Source organism: Lontra canadensis, unplaced genomic scaffold (genome assembly GCF_010015895.1).
Source record: "Lontra canadensis isolate GAN:19392208 unplaced genomic scaffold, GSC_riverotter_1.0 scaffold41, whole genome shotgun sequence".
NCBI classification, from domain to species: domain Eukaryota; kingdom Metazoa; phylum Chordata; class Mammalia; order Carnivora; family Mustelidae; genus Lontra; species Lontra canadensis.
This window is the reverse complement of record NW_022631035.1, coordinates 1,295,685-1,322,900: the sequence shown is the minus strand read 5'-3', so window position 1 is coordinate 1,322,900 and position 27,216 is coordinate 1,295,685. Positions and strand designations below refer to the sequence as shown.

The 27,216-nt window shown below is 66.9% G+C and overlaps 1 protein-coding gene across 2 annotated transcripts in view; it reads left to right on the top strand.

The window, feature by feature from the left end:
• BAHCC1 (BAH domain and coiled-coil containing 1) overlaps positions 1-19,060 on the top strand; it is a 54,248-nt gene extending 35,188 nt beyond the window's left edge. Inside the window, exons 4-27 of one of the 2 annotated variants that reach the window (XM_032870404.1) lie at positions 9-1,736; positions 2,048-2,156; positions 2,488-2,696; positions 2,861-3,019; positions 3,272-3,444; positions 3,576-3,906; positions 4,489-5,295; positions 8,943-9,142; positions 9,264-9,400; positions 9,702-9,830; positions 11,819-11,936; positions 12,527-12,818; positions 13,590-13,772; positions 13,869-14,170; positions 14,395-14,466; positions 14,591-14,762; positions 14,840-14,954; positions 15,027-15,102; positions 15,235-15,343; positions 15,671-15,790; positions 15,952-16,128; positions 16,256-17,433; positions 18,098-18,334; positions 18,822-19,060. In XM_032870404.1, the coding sequence (XP_032726295.1) occupies positions 9-1,736; positions 2,048-2,156; positions 2,488-2,696; positions 2,861-3,019; positions 3,272-3,444; positions 3,576-3,906; positions 4,489-5,295; positions 8,943-9,142; positions 9,264-9,400; positions 9,702-9,830; positions 11,819-11,936; positions 12,527-12,818; positions 13,590-13,772; positions 13,869-14,170; positions 14,395-14,466; positions 14,591-14,762; positions 14,840-14,954; positions 15,027-15,102; positions 15,235-15,343; positions 15,671-15,790; positions 15,952-16,128; positions 16,256-17,433; positions 18,098-18,334; positions 18,822-19,028 (7,340 nt within the window). In that variant the 3' untranslated portion in view covers positions 19,029-19,060. Of the gene's footprint in view, positions 1-8; positions 1,737-2,047; positions 2,157-2,487; positions 2,697-2,860; positions 3,020-3,271; positions 3,445-3,575; positions 3,907-4,488; positions 5,296-8,942; positions 9,143-9,263; positions 9,401-9,701; positions 9,831-11,818; positions 11,937-12,526; positions 12,819-13,589; positions 13,773-13,868; positions 14,171-14,391; positions 14,467-14,590; positions 14,763-14,839; positions 14,955-15,026; positions 15,103-15,234; positions 15,344-15,670; positions 15,791-15,951; positions 16,129-16,255; positions 17,434-18,097; positions 18,335-18,821 lie in introns of both variants that reach the window. The other variant, XM_032870403.1, reaches the window with a different exon arrangement.
• Positions 19,061-27,216: the final 8,156 nt, after the last annotated feature.

Genomic DNA, 27,216 nt, shown 5'->3' with positions numbered 1-27,216 from the left:
GCACGCAGATAACTTCTACCTGCCCCCCCAGCCCACCCTCCTGCCTGCCAACCACAGCTTCCCCGGCGTTGCCCGGGCCGCCCCCGGTCACCCCATTGGCTCCTGCAGCCGCGACCGGGGCGAGGCTGGCCCCCTACAGAAGGGGGCCAAGGAGTTCGACCGCTTCCTGCTGGGCAGAGAGAAGGCCGGCAAGGCCGCAGAGGGCAAGGAGCGGCCGGCGGCCGAGGAGGACGGCAGCAAGGAGCGGCACAAGCTGGGGCTGCCCGTGCCCGCGGACGGCCACTGCAAGGAGGGCGGCGTCGCGCCCCGCGGAGCCTGCGAGGGCCGCCCCAAGCACCTCGCCTCCTGCCTCCTCAACACCAAGGTGCTCAACGGTGAGATGGGCAAGGCCGCACCGGCCGGCTGCGCAGGGGGCATGCTGGTGCGGCCCGGCGTGGCGGGGGCGGCCCCTGGGCGCTGCGCCAAGGAGGCAGCGGGCCCTGCAGAGCCCGGGCCGGCCTTCAGCGAGTGCCTGGAGAGGCGGCAGATGCTGCACCACGCCGTGGCCTACACGGTGCCGTCCGGCCTGCCCGCCGGGCCGCCCCCTCCCCTCAGCACGGCCGCAGGCTCCTTCCCTTGCCTGCAGCTGCACGCGGGCCCTGACGGGCTCTGCCCGCTGCAGGACAAAGTCCCCCGAGACCTGAAGGCCAGCGGGCCCACCTTCGTGCCTTCCGTGGGACACCTGGCTGAGAAGAGCCGCCCCTTCCAGGCCGCTGAGGCCTGTGCCGTGGCAGGTGAGGGCAAAGATCGGCACCTGGATGGCGCCTTGGGCCCTGAGCACGCCGTGCCCTACGGGGTCTCCTACACCCAGCTGAAGGCCGAGGGCAAGGGCGAACGGCGGCCTGGGGGCTTTGAGGCTGCACCCAACCCCCGGCTCAAGGGCCTGGAGTATTTCAACAGCACAGGCCCCGAGACGCCCTTCCCCACGCTCCCCAAACGTAGTCTGGACAAGAGTGGCTACTTCGAGCTGCCCGCCCACTCGCAGGACTGTGCCCGGCCAGGTCACCCCGACCCACTGGGGGGGAAGGTCCCCCAGGCCTGCTGCACTTTAGAGAAGACCTCCGCAGGCCCCCCTGGGGCCCAGAAGGTGGCCCGGATCCGGCATCAGCAGCACCTGGTGACCCCCGAGGGGGAGCCAGGGGGCGGCAGCGGGGCTGAAGCCAAGCGCAAGTCCCTGGCACTGTCCTCTTTGGGCTACGGTGGGCCCCACCTGCCCCCGTGGAGCATCCAGTCGGGCCAGGGCGCCGCCATGGCCGTGGGCGAGGAGCGTAAGGGCGGCGCCTACCTGGACCCCTTCAGCGGCAGCCTCCAGCAAGCCGGCCTCCTGCCCCAGGACCTGCCCGCGCCACCCGACGAGGTCTCGGCCATGCAGAGCCTGCTCAAGTACAGCAGCCAAGCGTTGGTCGCCGGCCGGAAGGCGCCCTTCGTGGGCCTGGGCGGTCTCAAGGCCAGCTGTGCCCAGCAGGAGATGAAGTTCCCAGTCCCCAAAGGCCCTGCCCAGGCCCCCAGTGAGGCCGAGAGGCCCGACTGTGCCCGGAGCCGGGAGCACGACACCCCGCACAGCGATGCAGAAGTGAGGCAGCCACCCGTGGGCATCGCGGTGGCCCTGTCCCGGCAGAAGGACACGGTGAGCCGGCCGGAGACGGCCTACGGCGCCAACACCGGGCGGCAGGGCCGGGCAGCCCCTGCCTTCAAAGGTAGGCCCCTTGGTGGGCAGGGAGGTGGGGAGTGGGGCTCCCCGGCCCTCATGTGCCCGTCTGAAGCTTAGCTGGGATGGGCCCTGGGCTCTCCTGCTGTCCCCTCCCCACGTCGGCGGTCCCGTCCCTTGCTGGGCTGACCCGCCCGCCCCCATCCCTCGGGGCCACCGACGCCCTGCACCGGCCGTCAGCAGAGCCTGTCCCTCTGTTCATCGGCCCCCGTGGCTCGAAGCGGGGTCCCTGTTTGCTTTAGCCGCCGGCTCCCCAGCCACCCGGACCCTCGAGCCTTCTGTCTTCTCCTCCCCGTGCAGCAGGCGGCCCGCCCCGCCCCACCCCCGCGCTGGACCTGGAGGCCGAGGAGGAAAGGGCCCGGCTGCCTGAGGACCGCCTGGGACTTGCCGGCCGGGAGCTGCTGCTGCCGTAAGGACGGGACTTTGGCCGCCATCCGGGTGCGAGCAGGACCGCCGCTCTGGGACAGAGCGGCCTGATGGGCCGTCCCCAGGCTTTGCTGGGGTTTCTGCCCTGTTGGGGGTGGGGGAGCTCTGCTGACTTTCCCTCCGCTATCAGGGCCACGGCTGGGATGGAGAACCCCCACCACCAAGGCCCACCTGATCCTGGGCTGTCCCCCTGAGGCTCCAAGCCCCTCCCTCCAAGGCTGATGTCAACAGGATGGGGTGGAAGGGCTGGTTGGGTGGCCAGTGGCCGTGCTGAGCCCCGCCACACACACCCCCCACCCCGCCGTGACCCGCAGAGACAACAAGGACCGCCTGGAGTTCTCCCGGATCCACCCGTCGGGCGGCTGCCCCGGTGACCTGGCCCCGCACCTCATGATTGCCGGTGGATCCTCCCTGCAGACTGGCCAGCTGGGTGGGGACCCGGCCTCCCACCCGCACCCTGCCCATCCCCCCTGGCTGCCCCGCACCCGCAGCCCCTCCCTGTGGATGGGGGGCCATTCCTACGGTCAGTGCTCCGACGGCAAGCAAGGGGGCAGTCCGCGGGCGTGGGGCAGGGCCGGCGTGGGGCTGAGCGGCCCTTGGCATGGTGCGGGAGGCCCGAGAGCTCAGGGCCTGGCAGACTGGGCTCCCCACTCCACTCTGCCTTACCGCTGTGCCTTGTGTCCCCAGGCCTTGGGCACCCTGCCCTGCACCAGAACCTGCCCCCAGGCTTCTCCACCTCTGTGCCAGGCTCCATGCCCTCCGTCTTCCCCCTGTCCCAGGACAGCCCTGCACAGCTCGTCATCCTGCCCTCGGAGCCCACCCCCCACACCGCCCCCCACACGCTTGGTAAGAGCCTCCTGGGGGGGCTGCCTGAACACGGAGGTGTTGGAAGCAGGTCTGAGGAAGGGAGCAGCCCTCAAGGGGGACGGGGAGGCGGGGCAGGCCCCCGGCCACCGTCCGGGAGGCAAGCAGGCGGGTAGAGGAGCTGCCAGGGAGGAGGGACAGCAGGTGGGTGGAGGGTGAGGCCCTCAGGTGGCTGGGGGGCTGCCCGCATCCCATCCTCGCTGGGTCTGATGGCTCCTCTGGCCCTGCCCACAGCCGACGTCATGGACCAGGCCTCCTTGTGGCCCCCCATGTACGGGGGCCGGGGCCCCGCCTCACATGTGCAGCCCCCCAGCCAGCTCCCAGTGTACTCGCGGTCCCAACTCCTGCGGCAGCAAGAGCTCTACGCCTTCCAGCAGCAGCAGCAGCAGCGGGCAGCTCCCGGCCAGGTACCCGCTCCAGGCCGCACCCAGCGGGGACGCAGTGCTCCCTCCCTCCCTCTGGTGCAGCGTGGCCCCAGAATCCCCTCCCCCCCGCACCCCGCGGGATGGCGCCCTGAGCCTCTCCCTCACCCCGACAGCGGAAGCCTGAGGACCATTTCCCGGAGCTGGAGGAGCCCGCCCAGGAGAAGACCCCCAAGTCTGCCCACAAGCCAGTTGCCTTAACCCCCACAGCCAAGGGCACCCCCTCCCCGGCCACCATAGGCCCTGCCAAGCTGTCACCTTGCTGCCACTCGCCTACCCCGAAGCCCCCCGCCAGCCGCCCCATGACACCGCCACGCCCCAGCATCCCGTGCACTTTATCTCTCTGCCCCTCGGCCAGCCCTGGGCCTGGCTCCAAGCTGCCCAGCTCCGAGGGCACGAGTGGGGAGAGCCGGCGGGCTGGAGCCGACCTTAGCACGTTGGAACCAGGTGAGAGCGGCGGACGCTGGGCTGACCTTGGCCCGTCCCCTTCCACTCTGAGGCCTCTTCCCACTTGTGGATGTGCAGGGCCAAACTGAGGGACCACCTCGTGGGGCCCCTGCAGGGGTGCCCTCCCATCCCCAGGCCCCTGGTAGGGCCCAGGGCGCCATTGCTGTGCTCTGTTCTCTCTCTCCTTCCCCATCCACAGTCCTTCCGTGGTAGAAGCTCTCAGAGTCCCCGCCGTCCTCTGACATCTCCCCAGTTCCCGGCAGGCAGGGTAGGACGAGGGACGGGCTCTGCTGGCCTGCAGTGGGGGCCACCAGTGACAAAGTATCTGACCTGCCGGGGACGGTGGCAGGAGCTGGGCCCAGATGCAGGACCGGCTCACAGCCCCAAGTCTGGCTCTCAGCCCCCCTCGATGTAACGTGTTCCCTGTTCCTATCTTACCTGCTCCAAAGGCAGAGGCCGAGGGCTGGCTGAGGACCCTCCCTCCCAGCTGTGAGTCAGGGATCTGAGGCCACCCTCTCTCCATCTAGAACAGAGCCCCCCATACCCCCAGTTGCCCCCTGACGACACCTGCTCTTTCCACAGGCCTGCCTCCTCGCTACACCTGCCCCACGGCCAGCTCGGGCTTCGCCCTGTCCCCCAGCACGCACTCTCCTGACCTCTCGGACCCCAAAACTATGCAAACTGCAGCCCCCAGGGTCCAGCCTGAGCCAGCAAGGACGTTCCCACCCGGGGAGCTGCCCCCCCGAAGCCCCCAGAGCCCACAGGAGCCGGGGTTGTCCTCAGGGGCCAGGGAGGCCAACCAGGACCTTGCCGTCACCCCCCACCCTGCCGAGCGGGGACCCCTGGGGAAGGCAGCAGACCCCAGCCCACTGGAGGGGCTTCGAGAACTGCGATGTGGGGCCCTCCTCGAGGGAGGGGGCCCTGAGGCCATTGCCCAGGCTCAATCTACTCAGGGAGGGGCAGCAGCGGAGGGGGGTGAGGCGGTGGGGCCCTCGTCGGGGGCCGGTCCCCAGACCCTGCAGCAGCAGAGAAGCCCCGGCGCCCTCGATGAGGTCCCCCCTGGCAAGCAGCAGGCCCCCAGGGAAGCCAGCTCAGAGGAGGGAGCTGAGTATCGGGAGGACGAGCTGGAGGAGGAAGAGGGCCAGGGGTCAGCTTGCAGGAGCAGCCACCTGCCCAGGGCACTCCTGGGCCTGGACGCCCTGGTCGCAGCCACCATCGACCTGGGGGACCTGCCGGGCATCGGCCCGCGGGACCTGCAGCTTGCCGCTGCCCCAGGGCCCCCACGCACAGCCCCTGCACCCTGTTGCTCAGGGACTCACGGGATTGCCCTGCTCAGTGAGCTGGCGGACCTGGAGATCCAGCAGCGGAGGAGGGAGCCGTCCTTGCAGGGTGAGCATCACCCGAGCCTCTGGGAGCCTGCTAGGGCCCAGGGTCGGGCTGTGGGCTTCAGCTCAGCTGTCCCACCATGGGGCCCCCACTGCTTCCCCCCCCCACCCTGGCCCCGCCTGCAGCTGTTGGCAGGGGACACGGTCCTCAGCTTCTGGGACGTCAGTGACATCCCCTGGTCATGGTGTTCACAGTGCCCTGGGGGGACTGAGGGGTGTCCCTCAAGGATGCCAAGGCCGTTGGGGCCTGGTGGCTAACTGGGAAAGCAGGGATGGTTGTGTTTTTCTCTGTAGGTGTTCAGCCCTGACCCGCTCCCACGCGGGCCCAGGGAAGGTGGTCTGAGGCTGATCACACCGTCCCCAGGCCTTGGACCCACATGTACCCTGCAGTTTCCCCAGGGCTGAGGGCTAGGGTGCTGGTCCTTCCTGCCCCAGGGCCGACCTGCAGGTGGAGAGGCTCCTGGGCTCCCAGCACCCGGAAGAACCCCAGGGCGCAGGCATAGGGCCTTGTGCCAGCCCACGGGGAGTGTTGGACCAGAGCCCGTGGGGTCCCCATGCAGGCCAGCAGACCCTCCTTCCCGCCTGAGCAGGAACCTCGAGGGGCCCCTGAGGAGATCCCCTCCTGGAGGGAGCACCCCCAGCCAGGCATGTTTGCAGAAAGAACCTGACAGAGTTCTCTGGGCTTGTCCGCTTATCTCCCTGACACATAATGCTCCCCGTGGCCCGTCGCCGGCGCCTTCAGTGCTGCCAGGAGCAGAGCCGACACTCTCGCAGAGGTTGTCTCCCCAGAGGCCTCGGTGTCACTCTTCTGTACACCCAGACGGGCTCTCCACCCAGCTGGGATGTCCACCCACAGCTGTGCTGCCAGCTCCCTGCCAGACCCCATGAGGGCCTCGCTTAGGGCTGGGGGCTACAGGGCAGGGTGTGGCGGGGGCCCCCGGACATGCCCAGAGCCCCCTGTGCGCCGGCACAGGGAGCCAAGCGGAAGCCGGGCGAGGTGTGTGGCCAGCCCGTCGGTGCACATGAGCGCCCGCTGGATGGCGCCCATCCACTGCGTGAACGCTCACGTGCGGCCCAGCGTGGGCGCTGCCGCTGCGGCCAGCCCAGATGCCCGTCACCTTGTGCGCAGACCAAGGGAGACGCGGTGGCCACACCTCCACTCTACCCTCACCCCCTGGAGCCCCCAGACTCCCACCTCCCTGCTGCTCCCAGACCCCCATCTTCCCCTGCTGGAGCCCTCAGACCCCCACCGTCCCTGCCCTCCTAAACTGCCCAGACCCCCACCCAGCCCTCTTCCCAGTTAATGGCCGGCGTCCGCCCTCTCGGAACCAGAGATGTTCTCCATGAGCACGGCGAGCGCCTTGCCTGAAGCGAATCGGGAGATCACCTGTATTCTCAGATGACCAGGGAGATTCACAGAGGGTTAAAGTGGGAGAAATATTTCCCTGAAAGCAGAGGCTAACAGGGACACCAGAGTCTCCCGCTCCCTCCTCCCCAGAAGGGATGCCCTGAACTCCCCCTCCACCAGGCATGGCATTTGGTGAAAGTCCCCAGGGGCCCCTGAGAAGTGGGGGTGAGGACAGGTTGGCAGCTGGGCTATGGTGGGGCAGGGGCTCAAACCCCAAGCTGTTGGCTCGTGGGCACCCTCACTGGCCAGGGTGCTCAGACCCCCTCCAGCCCCACCCAGAAGGCCTCAGCCTCAGGACGCTTGGCCTGCCCCTACCTGGGCTCAGGTTGGGGGAAGTGGGCGGGTAGGCGGCCAGGCCCCCAGACCTCCATACCAGATCCATCCCAAGGGACTTGGGCCCCACATTGAGCCCTGGGAGCAGGAAAGGGGTTTAGCGGGCAGATGCTGTGTCTGTTTGGCCTCGGGTGGTGAGGCCTGCTCACGGGGGCCGGCCCTGAGGCTCCCATCCTCCCCGGAATTTCAGAAGTCCAGTCACACCCCTCCCTGGGGGTGGATGCCCCTTTATTCCTGAGTGAGCCTGAAACCAGGTGACACTGAGCCAAGATCCCACCCTAGAGCCCGATTTGTACAGGTCTGCTGACCTCCATGCTCCTCCCCTGCTGCCCGACCCTCACCCCTGTCCTGGCGGCCCCCTACCCCCCACCCCACGGACCCCGAGACTGGACTGTGGCGGGAAGCCTGAGCCTCCCTCCCCACCTGTGTCTGCAGGGTGTGGTTTGAAGCTGAGAAGAGCCCCCCCCCCCACCCCCCCTCCCCACACACAACGGCCTTCCGGGTTCACCCGCGGGGTTGTGGTCTCCGCAGGCCTAGTCTGGGGGGTGGGTTGGGGCCGGGGGGGTGGAGCAGAGGGGCTTCTGGCCACCACAGTGGCCCCAGCAGATAGGACCCAGCGTGGGATTTCTAGCTGATATAGGGCTTGGGGATGGCCCTGTCCTGGTTGCTAAGGGAGCCAGCGCCCCTCAGCCTCCCTCTGGCTCCCGTGCCCGGGCACCTCTGATGTCACAGCACTCTGAGTGCCCAGAGACTCCCACGGCTGGCCGTGGCTCACACCCAGCGGCCAGAGGCTGGCATTCCTGGCACCCGCCAGGCAACTCTGTCCTGTTGCAGAGGCCCACTCTCCCTGCAGCACCGTGGCCGTGGCCATGACCAGGCATTTCCCCTGGCACACAGCAAGGATCTCGCAGGCGGTGCCTGAAGTGGGGTGTTCTCCCCGCCCCTCGTGCGTCTAATCGTGCATTTATCTCCTACATCCGTGCGGCTCATGGTGTTTCACTCTCATTGGCTGTGATCGACGTGTCTTCACTGTTTAATCTGGTGATGGAATCCTGTCAGATTGGGCCCCACGGCTGGCCCATGTGGGCTCTGACGTGTCCCCGTCACTGTGGGACCCTTCCTGGCTCTCCGCACACCTCCCCTGCCCCGGGACCAGCCGTTTCTCTGAGAAGTCCGGTCCCTGTCCTGGTGGGACGTTAGCAGCAAGTTCAGAGTGCTGGGGTGCTCACCGCAACTGGGGTTTTGCCCCTCGGAGGTTTTGCCTCTCAGAGGGCAGAGCTATATGTCCTGAAAATCACAAGTACCCTCAGACAGCTTCCATCCCAGGCACCCCATCTGACCGCCCGGGGCTCCCCCCGGCTGGCCCCCTTTCCCTGGCTGTGGCTCTTCGTGGGGTCAGCCTGCCCCTGCGTGCCTGACTCCCCATCTCTGCCACCACCCTCCCCTGTCCTGAGTCCGGGCTCTGGGCCTCTACACTGGACAGATGCTGCCCTCCACGGGCTCAGCTCCGACCCTGCGCTGGGCCATTCCTCTCTCTCACCCCACTCTTCGTGGGGCAGAAACACACGGGCACTCTCTGTCGGAAGCATAATAAGCTGGTCTCTTAGTTCGTGAATGCTCTGGGCACTGCCCCTAGGTCTGGGCCATCCCAGCTGGCCTGGCCCACAACAGCCAAGAGAGATGTTCCCCCCACTCCTCGGAGCTGAGGCAGGAGCTGCTGGGGGCCTGGCCCTGTGCCCATCTCGTGGCTCCCAGCCGCCTCTCCCTGGTCCTCAGTCCCCACGTTTTGGGGAACTGGGCAGCTTGGAGGGTCTGGGCCAGGACGAGATGCCGGCTGACATCCAGAGCCTGTCCAAGGGGCAGTATGTGCCTGCCGCCCACACACACGCTGACCCTCGTGTCCTCTGCAGAGGAAGAGGACATTCTGGCGTTCGACCTGCGGCGCCTAGCCACGCTGGCCTCGGCCTGGTCCCTGGTGGAGGCTGCTGGCCTGGACAGCCCACCGTCCTGCGCCCAGCCCCCGGCTTCCGACCCCCGCAGGGCACCCACACTCACCCCCCGCATGCAGATCCTGCAACGCAAGGACACCTGGACCCCCAAGACCAAGCCTGTGAGTGGGGGGGCCTGGCTGCCCCAGGGCTGGAATCCCGGGGGACCCCTGAGTCTCCTCCCTCCATGGGCCACCCTCATGGTGGGGCCTGAGCCCAGCTCATGGTGCACCTGCCCAGCAGGTGTGCCCCCTGAAGGCCGCCATCGAGCGGCTGGACACGCAGGAAGTGGAGATGCGCGTGCGGCTGGCGGAGCTACAGCGGCGGTACAAGGAGAAGCAGCGAGAGCTGGCGCGTCTGCAGCGCAGGCATGACCATGAGTACGGCCAGGCCCGCGGGGGGCGGGGTAGGGGACACAGTGGTACAGCCCAGGGCCCGCGCCTCAATGTCCGGGAGCCCCTGCGGGTGCCGACCTAAACTGCAGCTGGGGTCTGGGGTAGCCCCCAGACGCAGTGGAAGGAAGGATGAGAAACCAGCCTGCGCATGGGAACCCGGCTCCCTGGGAGGGCCTGCCCCGCCCCCATAGCCCTCCAAAAGGCTGGTGCTCCCTACACGCCACCCCACCGCCGCTGGGGAGTCAGGTGGGCACCAGCCTCTGACCGCCCGTCCTGCGGCCTCCAGGAGAGAGGAGAGCTCGCGCAGCCCTGCTCGGCGAGGGCCCGGCCGGCCGAGAAAGCGCAAGTACTCCAGCCTGCTGTCCCCTCTGCGTCCTGGGGGCCAGCTGCCCAGGGGTGACGGCAAGAAAGTCAAGTAAGTCCTGGGTGCGTGTGTGGGCAGAGCAGGGCGCTTTGGGCCGGGGTGGGGCCGGGGTGCCCTCTAGGCCCCTCTTTGTGCCCCCGAAGACCCAGCCCTTCCCTCCCAGAACTCTAGTCCTGGTGAGCGTCCAGGGGACGAAGCCCGCTGCAGGTGCCACCTTCTTCCTGGTGCTGTGCTCGAGGCTCGCTGCTCCCTGCTTCCTCTCGGAATCCCCAGAGGGCCTGGAGCGCAGCCACACCCGGTCCACACCCCTAGCCGTGGCCTTGCCCCCACAGAGCAGCCTCTCGGGCAGCCCCGTCTGATGCCGCTGGTCACGCCCGGCACTGCTCACGCTGCGGCGCCGTGTTATTACCCATTACCCGCCCGGCGCACTCGTTGGCACGCTCCCGGGCCGGGCATAATTGTCCTTCTCAGCTGCAAATTGCCTCTCCCGGCAGACCTATTTGCATAAATCCTAGGAGCTCCTGCAAAGCCGATTGGCGAGCGTGTGTACGCCCTGCATCAATCCTGATGATTTGGTAATAATAGTTAAATCGGCACTAAATGGTTTCTTCAATTAAGACAGAGGCAAAAAATTAATCTCAGGGCTTTATGTCACAAAACATTAGCAAATGCAGGGAAGGTTACGAGGAGGCTGTGGGGGGGGCGGGGAGAAGCCACATGGCTGGGGCCTCCCCAGCCGTCCCTCCCCCTTGCCCAGGTGCCATTCAGCGGGGGACCCCCCCAGAGTTTTCCCTTGTGGGCCAACTAAGGCCGTTGGGACCCCTGGCCAGGGCGGAGCCCACGGAGGCTGGGGTCTGGCTAGCGGCCCTGTCAGGGAGTCCCCGTCAGGCTGCCCCACACTTTCCCGGGGCCCCCATGGCCCTGAGCCCCAGCCCTGGAAATCCTGTCCTGCTCCTTGCACTGCGGCCACGTTCTCTGCTGACCCATGACGGCGGGTCCCAGCTAGAGGGTAGCAGCGTCAGGACAAGAAGGGACACAACTTCCAGGACCCTCTCTTCCCAAGGGTCAGGGCTCCTGCCTGAATCTTCTGAGGCTTCTACCCTCTCTCCATCCTGCTTCAGGGCCTGGCCCAGCACTGCGGGCCGGCAGTGGGGACCGAGCAGGAAGCAGAAGGTCGTGGGTGGGAGCGGGGGGCATCATCACTGGATGGCCGGCTTCCCACTTGGCTGCTTCTCTGGGCCCTCAAAAGCCAGGGCCCTCAGCCTCCCTCTATGACTTCTCTTCATTACCACCCTGTGAGTGGGGGATGGGGCAGGGTCAGGCCCAGCCCCTCAGGCACCCAAGCTCCCAGCCCACACCTATGGGGCACTGGGACACTGAGACCTGGTGTCACCTGCTTTCTGGGCCCTGTCTGGGACATGGGTAGAGTGCAGGGTCCCCTCCCTCCAGACCTGGAATTAAGGACAGGGGCGTAAGCCCGGCAGTTGGGGCCCTGGAGGCTGGGAGGAAGAGCCTGGATGTGAGTTTTTCTGGCCACTGGGCCCCATTGTCTTCCTGGCAGTGGCCAAGTTGGAGGGAGGGGACCCCACTCTCAGGAGCCTCTCTAGCTCCTTCCTTGTTCTTAAGTCTGGGGCAGGTGGCCTTGGCACTTACCGAGGGCCAGGCCTGGGACACGCATGGCCCCACCCCAGGCTTGCAGAGGGCCACAGTAGTTACTGTCCCCATTTTCCAGGTGTGAAGACTGAGGCCACAGCTAGATCACATAGTGGTCCAGCAGGCCTCAGGGCCCTGGCTCCTGAGTCTGGGCTGCCCTCCCTGGTCAGCGAGCAGAGGCCCTGGCCGGGAAGCAGGGGGCTCAGCCCCTGGGACCACCCAACAGCCATGCATGTACTCACAGCCCCGACCAGGAAAGAAGCAGAGCCCACGTGGGAGTGGGGCAGGGTCCCTTAGCTGCTGCCACAGGGACCCTTGGGCGGACGGGGGCCGGGGAGTCAGAAGCTCGCATCTGACCCACGTCCACCGGCACACCATCCCCCCAGGGCGGTGCGGTCCAGCCTGAGCCTGCTGTGTGCTGAGCTGCGGGGCAGCGACGGGCCCCCGAAGAAGCAGAGCCGACTGGAGGCCGGGGTCTACGCGGGCCTGCAGCCACCATCGGCGGTGAGCGCTGCGGCAGCCTCCGTGGGCTCCGGGGCTCGGGCAGACAGCTGCAGGCCACACACCCGCCCCATGCCGGCCCCCAGCTGGGGTCCCCCTGCGGGATGAGGAAGCAGAGGCCTGGGGAGCCGCAGGTAGCCGGGTGTGGCTCCAGCCGCTCGTATGTCCCCCACGTCTGTGCTCCGACAGAAAGAAAAAGACTGTTCTGGGTTCCAGGCTCCAGCCGTGAGGGCCCGTGCTGTCCACGGTGACTGGGCCGCTCCCTTGTGTAGTGGGCGGCCTCCCTCCCTCGCTCGCTGCCAGTGGGCCCTTCCTCTGAGCGCGGGGCACCCCCCTGTCCCACCCCCCATTTCAGGGCCCTGAGAGGGACAGGTGAGACCCCTGGGCCCGTATGCTTCCTCTGCAGTCGGGGGAGTGGTCTGGGGGTTGCTGCGGAGTGGGGGATGGGTAGGCTCCAGTGGTGAAGCCCCCTTGGCCTTCGGAGGGCAGGACCTGGGAAGTGTGGCTTTGGCGCCGACCCTGGCAGAGGGCCGGTGGCTGGCGGCAGGGTGGCAGCTCGGGGTGGGGGCACTGACCCCTGCCGCCCTTTCTAGGACAAGGTTCGCTGCAAGAGGGGCAGTGGGCAGGGCGAGCTGGCGTCTGCCGCAGGCCACAAAGTGACCCAGCTGAAGCCAAAGGTCAGTACCAAGGGGCTTCCTGCCGGCCTCGGCCCCTTCAGGCGGAAGGAGGCTGCCCCCGGGGGACGAATCCGGAAGAAGCTGGCCCGAGGCAAGACCGCCAACGTGCCCGGGGCAGCCCGGCACACCCAGCCTGAGGACGGTGGCGCCAACAGGGAGACACCCAAGTTCCCGGCCCAGGCATCGGTGGCCACGGCACAGGAGGCAGGCAAGTGGTCAGCGTGAGGGCCCCAGCCAGGACATCCGCTGCGGTCCCCCGGGGCCTGGGGGAGAAGGCCCATGGCTGAGACAGCCCTCAGAGCCGGGTCAGGACCTCTGAAGGGTGCCGGACCCAGGGAGAGCCCCCGCTGCGGCTGCGGAGGAAACAGCCCCCGCCCCAAGGCTGAGCCTGGTGGCTCTCTGCAGGGCCATGGGGAGGAGGAGGCCCCCGGACACATCCTGGACAGGGGACTAAAAATAGGCCTTCCGCCTGCTGAAGCCTGCTTTCCTGCCAGTGTCTGGCTGGTCTGACCTGGAGGGGTATCTGGCCCCCAGCAAAGCCACGTGTCCAGAGACAGGCACCTGGGAAGATAAATGCTTCTGCCCCACCGTGCCGTGCCCACCCCCTCCACGTTCTCGCCTGAGAAAGAGCAAAGGGAGGGGAAGAGGAAGCAGGAGACCAGTCAGGGGAAGGGGCTGCCCTGGGGAGGGGCATCCCGAGGCCCAAAGGCAGGCACCCTGCTGCTCAGGACGTAAGAAAGGCTAGCAGAGGCCGGGAGAGGAAGGTCAGAGGGGCCCACCCTCCCCATCCTGGAGCAAACACCCTCCCCAGATGCCTGGCCCAAGTGCCTCTCCCCTATAGTAGTCCCAAGGGCAACAGTGATGGCCCCCTCACCAACCCCCAACATAGCCTTGTGCGCACAGACCATCGGGCCCCCGACCCCACCCTGACACGGCGTGGCCCCAACGCCGAGTCATCTGAGCCCTCGCCCTCCCCCAGGCAGTGGCTATGACAGCGAGAACTGCGAGAGGTTCTTGGGGACAGAGGCACCCCCCAAGGAGCCCGGGCTGACGCTGCATGCGGGGGCCAGCGTGACCGTGCTGGGGCCCTCCCCCTCTTCTGTGGTCAAGATGGAGGCCAACCAGAAGGCCAAGAAGAAGAAGGAGAGGCAGGGCTTGCTAGGTAACCAGGAGGCACGGGCGGGTCAGGGGTCTGCCTCCTGGTGCGGGGAGGTTCCCAGCCTCGAGGGCCCCTGGGACAGCCGCCTTCCCCCCACAGGGGCCTGCCACCTGTCCAGCCCAGACAGTGAGGTCAAGGTCAAGAGGCGCACGGTGAAGACCGAGGTGGGGGCCAAGCTGGAGCATGCCCCAGGGCGCAGGCCCCCGGGCGCACCAGGCAGGAAGAAGGCCAAGGGCAAGGCCAAAGGCAGCCTGCGGACAGACCCGGGGGCCGCCCCCAGCAGGGACACCCTCTTCAGCCCCGCCCGGGCCTTCACCTGCCGCGAGGAGGGCAGCGAGCTGGCCAGCGAGCGTCTCAAAAGAGCCACGCGCAAGAGCACGATTCTCCAGCCGGGGCTGAGGGTGAGGGCCGCGGGCTCCCCGGCCACCCTGGGTGCCGTGGGCGGGCAGTGATGCCAAGGGAGCCCTCACCCCACCTCTCTGCCTGCTCACGGTGGCCTGCCCTGCGTCCGCACACATCACGCCCCTGGGCGCACACTGGGCTCACGCTCAGCCACACCCAGGGCTGGCCGTGAGCCCGAGGCCGGTGCCACGCTGACCTCATTCCTTCCCACCCGCCCCAACAGCGGAAGAACGGGGCCCTGTCCATCGCGCTGTCGCCTCGCAACGCCAAGGCCATCCTGGGGAAGGGCAGGAAGGTAGGCACCGTGGAAAGTGAGGCCGTGGGCCAGCAGGTAGCGTCCCCACCCCCCAGGTGCCGGGTCAGGGCACAGACCTCTCCCGCCCACCCTCCAGTGGGAGTTGACCCCTCTGTCCCCCCAGGGCAAGGGCCGGGCCGTGAGTCGGCTACTGGAGAGCTTTGCGGTGGAGGACGATTTTGCGTTTGACGACAACGGCAGCTTTGAGGAGGAGGAGGAGGAAGAGGAGGAGGAAGGCGAGGAAGAGCCGTCGGCCGCCAGCGGGCCTCTGAGCGCCGAGCAGAGCGCCGCCCTGGGTGAGCGGCCCCGCGAGTGCTCCTGGGCGGCAGGCGGGGGCGGGGGCCGGGCAGACGCTGACGCCCTGTCCCCTCAGCGCGCTCGTGCACCATCCACAAGGAGGACCTGCAGGACGGGCTGCCCGTGCTCATTCCCAAGGAGGACAGTCTGCTGTACGCGGGCAGCGTCAGGACCCTGCAGCCCCCCGACATGTGAGGCCCGGGCGCGCGCGGGGCGGGGGGCGGGTAGGGCAGCGCGGGCCGCTCACACGTCTGCTCCCGCAGCTACAGCATCATCATCGAGGGCGAGAGAGGCAACCGGCCCAGGATCTACTCGCTGGAACAGCTGCTGCAGGAGGCGGTGCGGGGCCGGCAGGGCCGGGAGCGGGCGGTGAGGGGACGCCCCGCGGCCGCCGGCCAGGGGAGCTGGGCCTGGCTGATCCTGGCCCCGTGGCCCGCTCACCGCCCGCTCCCGCCCCCCCCGGCCCCACAGGTTCTGGATGTGCGGCCGCAGTCCAGCCGCTACCTCCCCCCAGGCACGAGGGTGTGCGCCTACTGGAGCCAGAAGTCCCGCTGTCTGTACCCGGGCAACGTGGTCCGAGGTGAGCCAGGCCGACGTCTGGCGTCTAGGCTCTGCAGACACGGCTCCCTGGGCCCCGGGTGGGGACAGGGCGGGCGGCTCTGGCCATCCACGCGGCCCGGCCGGGAACAACAGGGAATGTGGGGTCCCCTGGGCCGCAAGCAGGGGTGCGGCGCGCCGGGGTCACGCAGGTGAGTGAGTGGCTGCCGCGAGGCTGGCTGTGTCCTGGCAGCCAGGGCAGCCCCGAGGAGGCAGAATGGTCCCAGCGTCTGCGAGGCGCCAGGAGCCCCCCACCTGGCCGCCGGGGGAGCCGGAGAGGGCCGCTTGCTCAGCTGGGCCTCACCCCCAGGCTCCTGCAGCGACGAGGAGGAGGACCTGGACTCTGTGGTCGTGGAGTTTGACGACGGGGACACTGGCCACATCGCCGTCTCCAACATCAGGCTGCTGCCCCCCGACTTCAAAATCCAGTGTGAGACCCGGGGCTGCTGCGGTGGGGCCCCCTCCCTGCCCCCTCCCTGCCCCGCCCTGCTCCCTCCCTGCCCCCACCCTGCTCCCCCTTCCCTGCCCCCTCCCTTCCCCGAGACCTGGGGGGAAGCCCGGCCACACTGAGGCCAGACGTCCACTGTGCAGGCACTGAGCCCTCGCCCGCACTGCTGGTGTCCAGCAGCTGCCGGAGGACCAAGAAAGCTTCCTTCGAGGTCCCCCCACCCAGCGAGGCCCCCGCCCCGAGCCTGTCCCCCAAGGTGCATGACGGCCCCGAAGCCTCGAAGACCCCCGGGAAGAAGTCCGTCAGCAAAGACAAAGCCGGTACCCACGGTGGGGCAGGGAACCCCGGCAGGGAAGCCCATGGGGGGAGGGGGCGGGGTGCCCAGAGCTCAGCGGGGGGGTGGCGGGGGACAGGTGGGACCTCTGACTCCACCTGGCCTCCCCCCAGGCAAGGCGGAGCTCCTCACCTCAGGTGCCAAGCCGCCCGCGGGAGCCGCAGACCACTTCCTGGGCCGCCGGGGCAGCCCGCTGCTGAGCTGGTCGGCGGTGGCGCAGACGAAGCGGAAGGCGGTGGCGGCGGCGGGCAGCAAGGGCCCGGGCGCGCTGCAGAACCTCTTCCAGCTCAACGGCAGCGCCAGGAAGCTGCGGGCCCGCGAGGCGCTGTTCCCCGTGCACAGCGCGGCCCCCCCCGTGTTCGGCAACGGCTTCCGCGCCGACTCCTTCAGCAGCCTGGCCAGCGCCTACGCGCCCTTCGTGGGCGGGGCCGGGCCGGGGCTGCCCGGGGGCGCGCACAAGCTGCTGCGGGCCAAGAAGGCTGAGCGCGCGGAGGCCGAGAAGGGTGCGCGGCGGCGGGTGGGCGGCGAGTTCCTGGTCAAGCTGGACCACGAGGGCGTGACCTCCCCCAAGAACAAGAACTGCAAGGCACTGCTCGTGGGCGACAAGGACCCCAAGCTGGGGCGGCCCCTGCCCAGCCCCAGCTACGCACACCCGGCCCTGGTGGGCAAGGACAGGAAGGGGCGCGCGCCCGTGCACCCTCTGCCCGTGGGGCTGGCGCTGCGCAAGTTCGCGGGCCAGGCCGAGTTCCCGCTGCCCTGCGACAGCGACTGCCACAGCTCCTACTCGGACGACGAGGAGGACGGGCCCGGGCTGGCCCCCGGCGTGCCCTCCCGCTTCCTCGCCCGCCTGTCCGTGTCGTCCTCCTCCTCAGGCTCCTCCACCTCCTCGTCGTCAGGCTCCCTGTCCACCTCCAGCCTCTGCTCCTCGGACGACGAGGGCTCCTCCTACAGCTCGGACGACGAGGACCCGGCCCTGCTGCTGCAGACCTGCCTCACCCACCCGGTGCCCGCCCTCCTGGCGCGGCCCGAGGCCTTGCGCTCCAAGGGCGGCGGGCCCCACGCGCATGCCCAGCGCTGCTTCCTGTCCCGGGCAGCGGGGGCCGGCGGGGGCGCGGGCGCGGGCCCTGGCGGCGGCGGCAGGTCCAAGCTGAAGCGCAAGGAGGCTCTGAGCTTCTCCAAAGCCAAAGCGCTTTCGCGGAGGCAGCGGCTGCCCTCCGTGGAAAACCGGCCAAAGATCTCCGCCTTCCTGCCCGCCCGGCAGCTCTGGAAGTGGTCCGGGAGCCCCACGCAGGTAGGTGGCCCGCCCCCCGCCGGGAGCCCCTGCTGCCCGGAAGCCCGTGCGCTCCCTCCCTCTCGTCCTGCTTTCGGCTTTTCTATTTCGGGTCAACAAAAAAAAAGTGAACCTCGGGAAGAAGGAAAGCTCGTGCCTGATGTGACCAGGCAGGTAGCTGCCCCCGTGTCCCCTCTGAGTCCCCGCCACCTGCACGGTGCCGTGGGGCGTGTCCCCCAGGGTTTTGCTTCCCATGCGGCGGACCCCCGGGGGCACATCTTTCTGTGTCTGTGCACAACGGAGCGGGTTCGGGGGGGTGCCGCAGGGTGCTGCCCCACTGCGCACACACACGGGCGTCTTTGCCGCACTCTGTGGACAGACACGCCGTTTGTGCCTCTGCCCTGGGAGCCACACCGCCGTGGACACCCCATGGCTTCCTCCCCTCCAAACCTTCAGGTCCAGCGTCCCTCCTTAGTCATGACCCAGCGTGCAGGGCGGGCACGGGTGTGACCCTAACCCTGGAGCGCCCCGTCTGGCCCTCGAAGGCGTCTGTGCACACGCGCTTGCACATGAGACGTGCCGTCTGTCCTTCCGCTGTCCCTCTGTCCCTCCCTGTCTTTCTCTCTCCTGCCCACCAGTCCCCGGGTCCCTCACTGCCGTCTGCCTCTGGCTGTGTCCCCTGTAGCGCCGGGGCATGAAGGGGAAAGCCAGGAAGCTGTTCTACAAGGCCATCGTCCGGGGCAAGGAGACGCTGCGCGTGGGGGACTGCGCCGTGTTCCTGTCGGCCGGGCGGCCCAACCTGCCCTACATTGGCCGCATTGAGAGCATGTGGGAGTCGTGGGGCAGCAACATGGTGGTGAAGGTCAAGTGGTTTTACCACCCGGAGGAGACCAAGCTGGGGAAGCGGCAGAGCGATGGGAAGGTGAGAGCCGGGGTGGGTGGGGGCCTGGGGGAGGTGGAGACCCAAGGTGGGGGTGGGACGGGGGTGGGCAGGGGCGGCAGGCAAAACCAGAGGAGTGGCCCCATCCGTGAACACCCCTCCCGCCCCCCACACCTTGAAGCGTCCACTCTGAGGGCGGAGGCACTGGAGACAGGTCACTGGGGTCCCTCCCCGGCCGTGCCTCCCAGGCTCCCTGTGGACAGGGGGATGGTTTCACCTCGCAGGGGGCACGTAGCCCCAAGCAGGCCCCCTCCGCAGCAGACCCCACCCAGGAGGCCCCCAGCATCCCCTCTGTTCTGCCCCGGGAAGGACACGGGTTTGCAGACGCTGCAGAGAGGGGCAGGACACAGAGTGCCGGGGCCACGGCTCCAGGGCTGATCCGAGGGGCCCTCCCAGAACCGAGAGGCAGGCCCCACGCCGGACAAGGCTCCTCAGCCTGGCCCCGCCCAACTCCCCGCTCCCCCGACAGAACGCACTGTACCAGTCCTGCCACGAGGACGAGAACGACGTACAGACCATCTCCCACAAGTGCCAGGTCGTGGGGCGGGAGCAGTACGAGCAGATGGCGCGGGGCCGCAGGTGCCAGGACCGGCGCGACCTCTACTACCTGGCGGGCACGTATGACCCCACCACAGGGCGCCTGGTGGCGGCCGACGGGGCGCCTATCCTGGGCTGAGTCCGGCAGAGCGGGGCCGGGGCTCGAGCCCAGGGAGCAGCGGGCGGCAGGAGCACGCAGCGTCGGCAAATATGCAAGCGCGCTCGGGCCCAGGCTTCGCATTCCTCTCCCCGGGGAGCGGTGCCTGGCCCTCGGGGGTCCCCGCCTCGGCCGCCCGGCCGCGCTTCCGTCGGCCATCCCCGAGAGATTAGAATCCAAGCCATATTCTCCCTAGTACCTCCGACTGTCTCCCACCAGGGAAAGCAGAAATCAGGTGTGTTGTCTATTTATTTCTCTATGTAAATATTGTATTTCTGCGGGAAGTTTTATGGGAAAAAATAGTGGAAGAGGATTTTTTTCTCCCCACACGCGTGATGAGGGTGTATGTGCATGCGTGTGCGTGAGTGTGTGCGTGTGTGTGTAGGTTTCGTTCTGGGGGTTTTCGTTGAAAATGCACTGTTTTGCTCAGCCTGGCTGAGTTATGACGGAAGCGTCTGCGGCCACGGAAGCAGCTGGGGGAGGGGCTGGCCACGGGAGGGTGGACAGGACCCTCGATCACGGCACTGATCGCGGGGCCCCGTGCGATGGAGTCACACTGGTGTTTATTCCCTTTTGACCCACCTACTAGGAAAAGCGTATCTCGGGGTGCAGGGCAGTGAGGGAGGGCCACCCTGAGCGTCCCCGGGGAGAGAAGGGATTCCAGAGGCTAAAATAAAATCCAGGACCAGCTGGTCCCCCAGCCCGGGATTGTGACAGCAGCCATATGTGTATCTTACCTCTGTTCAGAACAAATATGAACAAACATTTTAAAGTATCAATACAAAAAAATGACGTTTTGATTTTCTTTCCTGAATATTCCAAGTTCTTTCTGATTTTGGTTGTGATGGTCAGTTTGCCTAAGCCTCCGCTCGGAGCAGGAACGGGACCAGCCCCCACCAACTCACCGGGAAGTTCCAGGGCATTTTCTGTGGCCGCTGGGCACGGCAGATGGCCTGGCTGGGAGACCAGTGTTTGGGGCATGGGGCTAGCTCGGGTCCCTCCTGTCTGCCCGAACCCACGCCCACGAGGGGCTGCTCACCCCGCACCCAGGAGCCTCAAAGCTCTTATCACCCCCTCATTCCTCGTGTGGCAAGAGAGACAGGGTGAGCCAGACCCATGGCCTAGCAGCCCTTATCCCAGAAACCTACGTAGGGCCACGTGTCCTCACGTGCCACCACACTCCCCAGGAGCCCCAAGAAAGCCCCCCCAAGTTAGTCACTGTTTCTGCAGCCCAGGTCCCTGGAAAATGTGGGATGTCGGTGGGTGCCCGGCACCCCAACCGGGCCCCTCTCTGGCCCCTTCCTTTCCGGCTGGGAAACCACTCCGTCCTCACCTCCTGCTCCTGGCTCCACGGGAAGTACTCCCCTGCCCACCAGCTTACCTCTCCCACCTCGTTCTCCCCTTTGTCTCGGCACGAGTGCAATATTTCAGTCCTGGCGGTCACCCCGGAGGCGGCGCCCGAGGGCCTGCTCGCGGCTGGACAAGCAGAGTGGAGAAGACGTGCCCGGTGCCAAGGCGCTGAGTGGGGACAGCCCAGCCGCAACAGTGAGAGCCCGAGGCCCTTTGCAAGCCCAGTCACCCCGCGAGCGAAGGAACAGCCCCTTCTCTTGGCCCTCGCGCTGACTCTCTCCCCTCCGTCCCTCCACCTGTGCGCGTGGGCGGTGCGGCCTGCCCTCTGACCCAGGGTAGACGGGGCAGAGCTCGCTCTTGTAAATGTGTAAACTAAGAGGATGGTTGGATTTTTTTTTTCCAATGTAAACACTAAAAACAAAAAACACAAAGGTTTTATGAACAGCAAACTCTATGTAAAGGCATTTTAGTATTAAATTTTTTATTGATAACTTGCTTAAGAATAAATATATGAACTATTGTACAGGTGGTCAGTGGTCCGGAATCCTAACTGTGCCTCGGCGTCCACGTGACGTCATAGATGTCTCCCCAGAGGCCACAGCGTCTTGGGGGGGTCTCAGCCAACATGCCCACATACAGGCCAAGTCTGCCCCCCAAGTCAGCCAGAGGGGAGCCTCTCAGGGCACAGGGACTCACACACGTGAGGGGACTATGCAACCAGAATGGGCCTGGGGTGGCTTTGGCCTTTAAGACCTCCCAAGAGGAGGGCCCCTTTCTTTACACATCTCACCAGCCAGGGCAGCTGCTCCTGGAGGAAAGGAAGGGAGGCTCAGCCCCCACAAGGCACAGGCACAAGGGGGATGGGTGGTCCCCAAAGTGCCAGCTAGTAGAGGGGTCTGGGCAGACCAGACAACAGACACCCTCCTCAAGAAGAGGAATTCATTCATTCAACAAACATTTTAGCTGAGAGCCCTGAGGAGGGGTAATAAACAGTGCTCCAGACTGTTGATGGAGAGCTGAACCCCCAAGGTTGGAGGTGGTCAGAAAGCAGGGTACATCGGGGGACTGGGAAGCCACCCCAACAAGCTGCTAGCTAGAGAGAGCTGTGTCCAGTGAAGCTGCAGGCCCAGGGTCTTTCTGGAACTGTCCAGCCAGCCAGGGAGGAGGCACTCCATTTTCCCTCCACCTCCAGGGTCCCTGGGGTGGGAGGTCCTGGCTGGAATTACAGACCCCAGGAAGGAGACTCAGATTAGGGCAGGTGGACAGGGTAGGGTAAGTGTGGGGAGTGGAGCTACAACACAGACAGGTACCCCCACCTCCGCAGGTGTGTAAGGAGCCGTGGGCCATTTGCACACACACACACACACACACACATCCACCAGCCCATGCTGGGGCTGCCCTCAGCCAACCTGCTGACATCCCACCCCTGCTCTCATTTCCTCCATTGGACCAGCTGTCCAGAGAGAGCAGAGGGGACAGGGCCCTGGGCACAGAGACAGGATGGAAGGGGCAAGAAGCTCTTCCCTCAGCAGTTCTGAGCCCGCCAAGCAAGGAGGATTAGAATGGGGTGTCTGAGCAGGAGGCTTGGGGCTGTGTACACTCAGGGTACCCATCTGCTTCAAACACCCCCTGACTGAGGTCTGAGCACCTGGATTCAGCTGTGCCTGAAGGCGGAGAGACCTTGCCCTTGGACTGAGTCCATGAGTCAGCAGCCCCTGCTTCACACAGGGGAACTGGTGGGATTTCCGTCTTGGTGACCCATGGTCCCAACTATCCAAGGGCCTCAGCAGGAAGAGGGACAGAGGGAGGCCTTGGGGGCCAGGCTGAGCCATGGGACTTGGTAAAACAACAAGGGCAGCTCTGAGGGAAGGAGAGCCTGCTAACCTACGTTTCTGGCTTAAGGGCCCTCCCTGGGCTGGGGAGGAGGGACTGGGGCCAGGCCAGAGGCTCAAGAAACCCAGCCTCAGTGGGTTCACACGTTTACTTGTGGGCAGGGGCAGAATCCAGGGCACCCAGGGCCAGGATGGGGATGAAGGCCTGGAGCCACTGCCTCGGGCTTCTGGGGGCCATGAGCCGGGATTTGCAACTGCACCGCCCCCTGCCCACACTAAGACACAGGGCACAGTGGGCACCAGCGGTCACAGCGGACGTTCTGGAGCGAGAGAGCAGGGTGGAGCCAGAGTGGGATGGGTGACAGTGGCCGCCCTGCAGCTGGGTGGGAGAGCTGGCCCGCCACGGGTTCGAAGCCTCCATTCCACCGACACAGGCGCCCTGAGAGGCAGACAGGAAAGGACGTCACAACTGTCCCGCCGCCAAGACATGTCCCCGGTAGAATTCCGCTGTGAGGCTCAGGCTGAGCCAGGCCTGCTAGCTCCAGCCCTGGGCGCCCCGCTGCAGCCAGACCCACAGCGACATCAAGGACACTGTGAGGAACAGCTCATGAGGGCTTCCCGGAGGAGGCAATGCAGGCAGAAAGGCGGTGAGGAACATGGCTGGCGGCCAGGAGGCACAGGGGCCCAATGCTGGAGCTGGGGTGTGACAGGCCCGATCGCGGTGGCTGCACTGTCTGCCGGACAACAGGCTCTCGGCAGAGGGCCCACAGGACCACCCAGACCACCCCCGCTGGGCCAGGGTGAGAGGGGCCCAGCCAGCACCTGAGGAAGGGGCTGGTGCCCAAAGAGTGACGCTAAGGGCCTGGGTGGGGGCCGGAGTACGAGGGGTGCTGGGGGTGGCGTGGTGATGGGCCCAGGAACATGGGCATGTGGGGCGAGCTGAGAGGCTGGTGACCACAGCGACACAGCAAGGGGGGACCAAAGCAGGACTGGGCGAGCCCCAGCAGCTGCACCTGCTCCCTTCCCCTTCCCCTCCAGGTGCCTCCCTGCCCCCTCCCACTTACCACCTTCACTCAGAATGGCCCCTGCCTTCTAGAACCTCCCACCCCCCAGAACAGGGCCCCGGGCGAGGGAAGGGGGTGGACAGTGGAGCCCCAAGGGTTAAACACACAGGACTGCACTTGGATCAAGACAAATGAGCCATTAAGTGAAACGCGAAGCAAGATAAATGATGGCACTGGGCGCGGAGATCGATACAAGGGATGTTTGATCAGGTAGAAATGACAACCCAGCCGATCGCCATTCGTTTTTAACACCACAAGCCAATCGGGGGACGAGGGCCTTTAATTGTTTCTGCCCAAGGCTGGGGTGGGTGGGAGCCGGTCCCAGACCCGGGCCACGGACAGGTGAGAGGTCAGCTCCGTGACCCGGCCCGTGAAGGGGCATCTGGGCACTCAGCCAGCCAAAGGCCACGGCCTCCCGTGTCTGTGCAGCAGAGAGGCGAGACCTGCCTCCAAGGCCCCGGCTGCCAGCTAAGGCAGTGGACAGAGCTGGCACCCAGGAGTGACCCTGAAAGTCTTCCTTGCTTCCTGCCAGGACCCCAGGGGTCCCAGCCTCCATACTGCCTCCTTGCTACCACCCCGCCCCACCCCCCAGGAGTCCCAGTGAAAGCCAGCACCCCCCAGCGTCTAAAGGCCAGGCCTCCTGAGCTTCTTTCCACCGCCTGCTCAAACCCGGGACAGCGATGGAAGCAGGGCGGCTCCGGGCAGACCGGCCGGGAGGTCACTAATGGAACCCTCTCAGGGCCCACCCAGGGCCTGAGTACCACGGGCGGGGGCACCAAGAGGCCCTAGTGACGCAGGCCCTCAAAGAGGACAAGGGAGGCAGGCAGGGCGAGGCGGCGGGTGGGGTGCAGCATGGCTCTTCCTTGCCTCAGCCCAAGCCTGAGTCCACCATCGGCTCTTACTGTCCCCGGGAATGGGATGAGATGAAGGCAAAGTTCACAAGAGGTGGCAGAGGGGGCTTCTGGGGGCACACACATGCACACAGGGCCCTTTCTCTGGGCCCCACGTCACTGCCCCAGGTGGGAAGGAGAATGGCCCAGCCAGCCCTGGGCTGAGCACGTACCCCTTCCAAGGACACTGTCTTCTCATCCTCTGGCCAGCAGTGACAGTGACAGGACTCAGAGTGTGGGGACACACGCCCGGCCCCAGGCTGGATGCACTGGAGCCAGATTCCACCCCCGCCCGGTTCAGGGACCCCGGTCCCCCCTACCTGGGGATCCCTCGGCGCCCAGGGAGGTGCCCCCACAACTCTACCAAGGTCCTCACAGCCACTCCAAGGGCTCGGTCCAGGGACTGGCACAGACTTCCCTGGGGGGCCCGTGGGGGACTATACCCCCTTCTCTGACAAATGTTCACAGAGCCTCCTAGGTGTCAGGTGTGCACGTGCCTGCCGCCCCTGTGTGAAGGATGAGGCCTGGAGGGGTCTACAAGCCATGGGATAAGCCTCCCCCTCCCCACACTAGCCTGGGATGCCGTGGGCCCTGTGCAGCTCCCTGGCCAGCCCTGAAGAAGCATGGGGGCTGCTGGGGCAAACGCTCTGAGACCAACAGGACCAGAAGAGAACAGAGGGCAAGGCCCAGGCTTCCAGGCCAGGTGAGCAGAGATGCCTCCAAGGAGGGGAGTTCTGGGTAGAAGCTGGGGTGGGAGGTGTGAATGCGCCTCCTCCCCATACTGGCTGTCCTGTCTGTAGGCACCAACTCCAGGGATGTGCCCTGTCAGGGGCACTAACACACTGCTCCTGTGACCAGTTGGGCACAGGACCCCAAGAGTAGTTTGGGCCCCCGGGAGAGAGCATCCCCATCAGACCCAGTAGGGACAGATCCCCCCTCCAGGGGGATTCGGATGGATAGGGTGACTGTGGGCCCTATGGACAGCCCTGGGACCCCATCCTTGGGCCTCCTTACCTCCAGTCTGGCCAGGACAGCCAGAGGCCACAGGACAGAGAACCCATGGGGGCTGTGGGGGAGGTGCAGGCCCTCTGCACCGGTTAGATCCCCAACCCACTGTTCTGCAGTCTCGACACCTGTCCCAACCCAAGCCCTCCTGCTTGGGAGTCCTGCAGGGGCACGGCTCAGGCAGGAAGGGGACAGGGTGGCCTGTGCACACCCCCTCTGTTTGATGCGGTCCTGAGTGGATGGAGTCGGAGGCCCAAGCTTCCCAGCACAGCGGCCCCAAAGCTCACACACCTCTTGACTCCATTCAGCCCCTGACGGGTGGGGAGAGGCCCTCCCAACCGAAGTGGGAAGCTGCAGCCATCCCTGAAGAACACCCAACATCCTGGCCCTCACTGCCTTGGACGGAGCTGACCAGGGCAGCCTGGAGCCCGGGCTGGGGGTGGGGGGCTCAAAATGAGCTGCGAACTTGGAAAATTGTTTTCTTAGGCTCCGCACTCCCCTGATGCCATCCCCCTTCTCTGGGCTAGACTGAATTTCAGGTGCTCTCTGTCACGTGCTGCCCCAGCTGGGGGTGGGGGGTGGTCCCTTCCTATGGGCATTTCCTGTCTGATTCTGCAGGGCTCCCAAGGCAGACTGCACCTGTCCACAGGGAGAAAGACCCGGGACTGACCCAGCACGCTGGGCGTCCCAGGGCCCATGCCTACGGTTCAGAGAAAACCTTCAGCAGTCCCGTCTACCTGGATGGAGGGACAGTAGCCACTGCGGACAGCCAGGGCTGCAGAGGCTGCCAGCGCCTCCCATATAGGGCCAACATCGTGGAAGCAGCCGCCCCGCCATCAGAAAAGGGTTTCTCGCCCTTGCAGATGTGATGTGCTCCCAGCAGGAACACAGCCTGTTCGCATCCGAGCCATCCGTCTGTCCGTCTGTCACCTCCGTAAGTACATGCTGAAGACCTACTGCATGCCGGGCTCCCTGCCAGGCACGGGGGCGCAGGGCTGAGCATCTCAGGAAGGCCTCGCCAGACAGGGCCCCTCATGAGTCCGGGCGGCGGCAGGCCGAGCAGCCCGGCCGAGGAGCCCAAGGAAGGGAGCCGCTTGCTCCTCTCCTTGGAAGCCCAGCCCCGGCAGCAAGTACTTCCAGGGGCACCTCCCCGGCCTCCCTGCGCTGGTTTAACGCGCGGAGGTGGATTCAAGCTCCCGCTTCCCGGGCAAAGCGGCAGAGTCGGGCGCCGCCGTCCCCGCGTCTCCTCAGACAACGGGCCCAGAAAACCGCCTCCAGGCTGGGTCGCTGACCCTGCGCCCGCTGACCCCGAGGTCGGGGCAAAGCTGCTCCCGCCCCGCCCCGCCCGGCCGCGGGCGCTGGGCTCGGGCTCCGCGGGGAAGCAGCGCTCTGGGCGGCGGCGGGGCCGGCGCGCCCCCCCCCCCGCCCCCGCGCAGGACGGGCTGACTCGGGCCTCGCACGCGGTCCGCTCCGAGCGACGTTCGCCCACCCCGTCGGCCTGCGTGCCCGCGGACTAGCTGCGAGCCCCCGTCCCGCGTGGGCCCCGCACGGACGCAGAGCCAGGGCGGCCGCCAGCGGGCCGGGCGGGGACGCAGCCGTCCTGGGCGAGGTCCGCGGCGCCCACCGGCCCCGGGCTGGAGGCGCCGCGGGAGGGACACACGAGCCCCGCAGGCCGCGGCCTCCGGACGCCGAGGGGAGCGACGCCGCGCCGGCCCCGCGGACACCCGAGGCCGTCCCGGCTGCCCGACGCCACGGAGCCGCTGGCCCCGAAGACCCTCTGGCCGCGGAAGACGCGCCCCGGCGACCTGGCGCCCAGCCCTGCCACCTGCCACGCCGCCCCGCAGGCGCCGAGCCACGCGGGCAGCCCCGCCGCCCTCCGGTCACATGACCCCGGCTGGGCCAATCGCAGCACCTCGCCTCTCGCTTCCTCTGGGAAGGTGATTGGCTTTGGGGTGAGCACGTGACCCAAGCTGAGCCAATCAGGGGCCGCCCCTGGGTTCTCGGGCGAGCCGCCCCTGGGTTCTCGGGC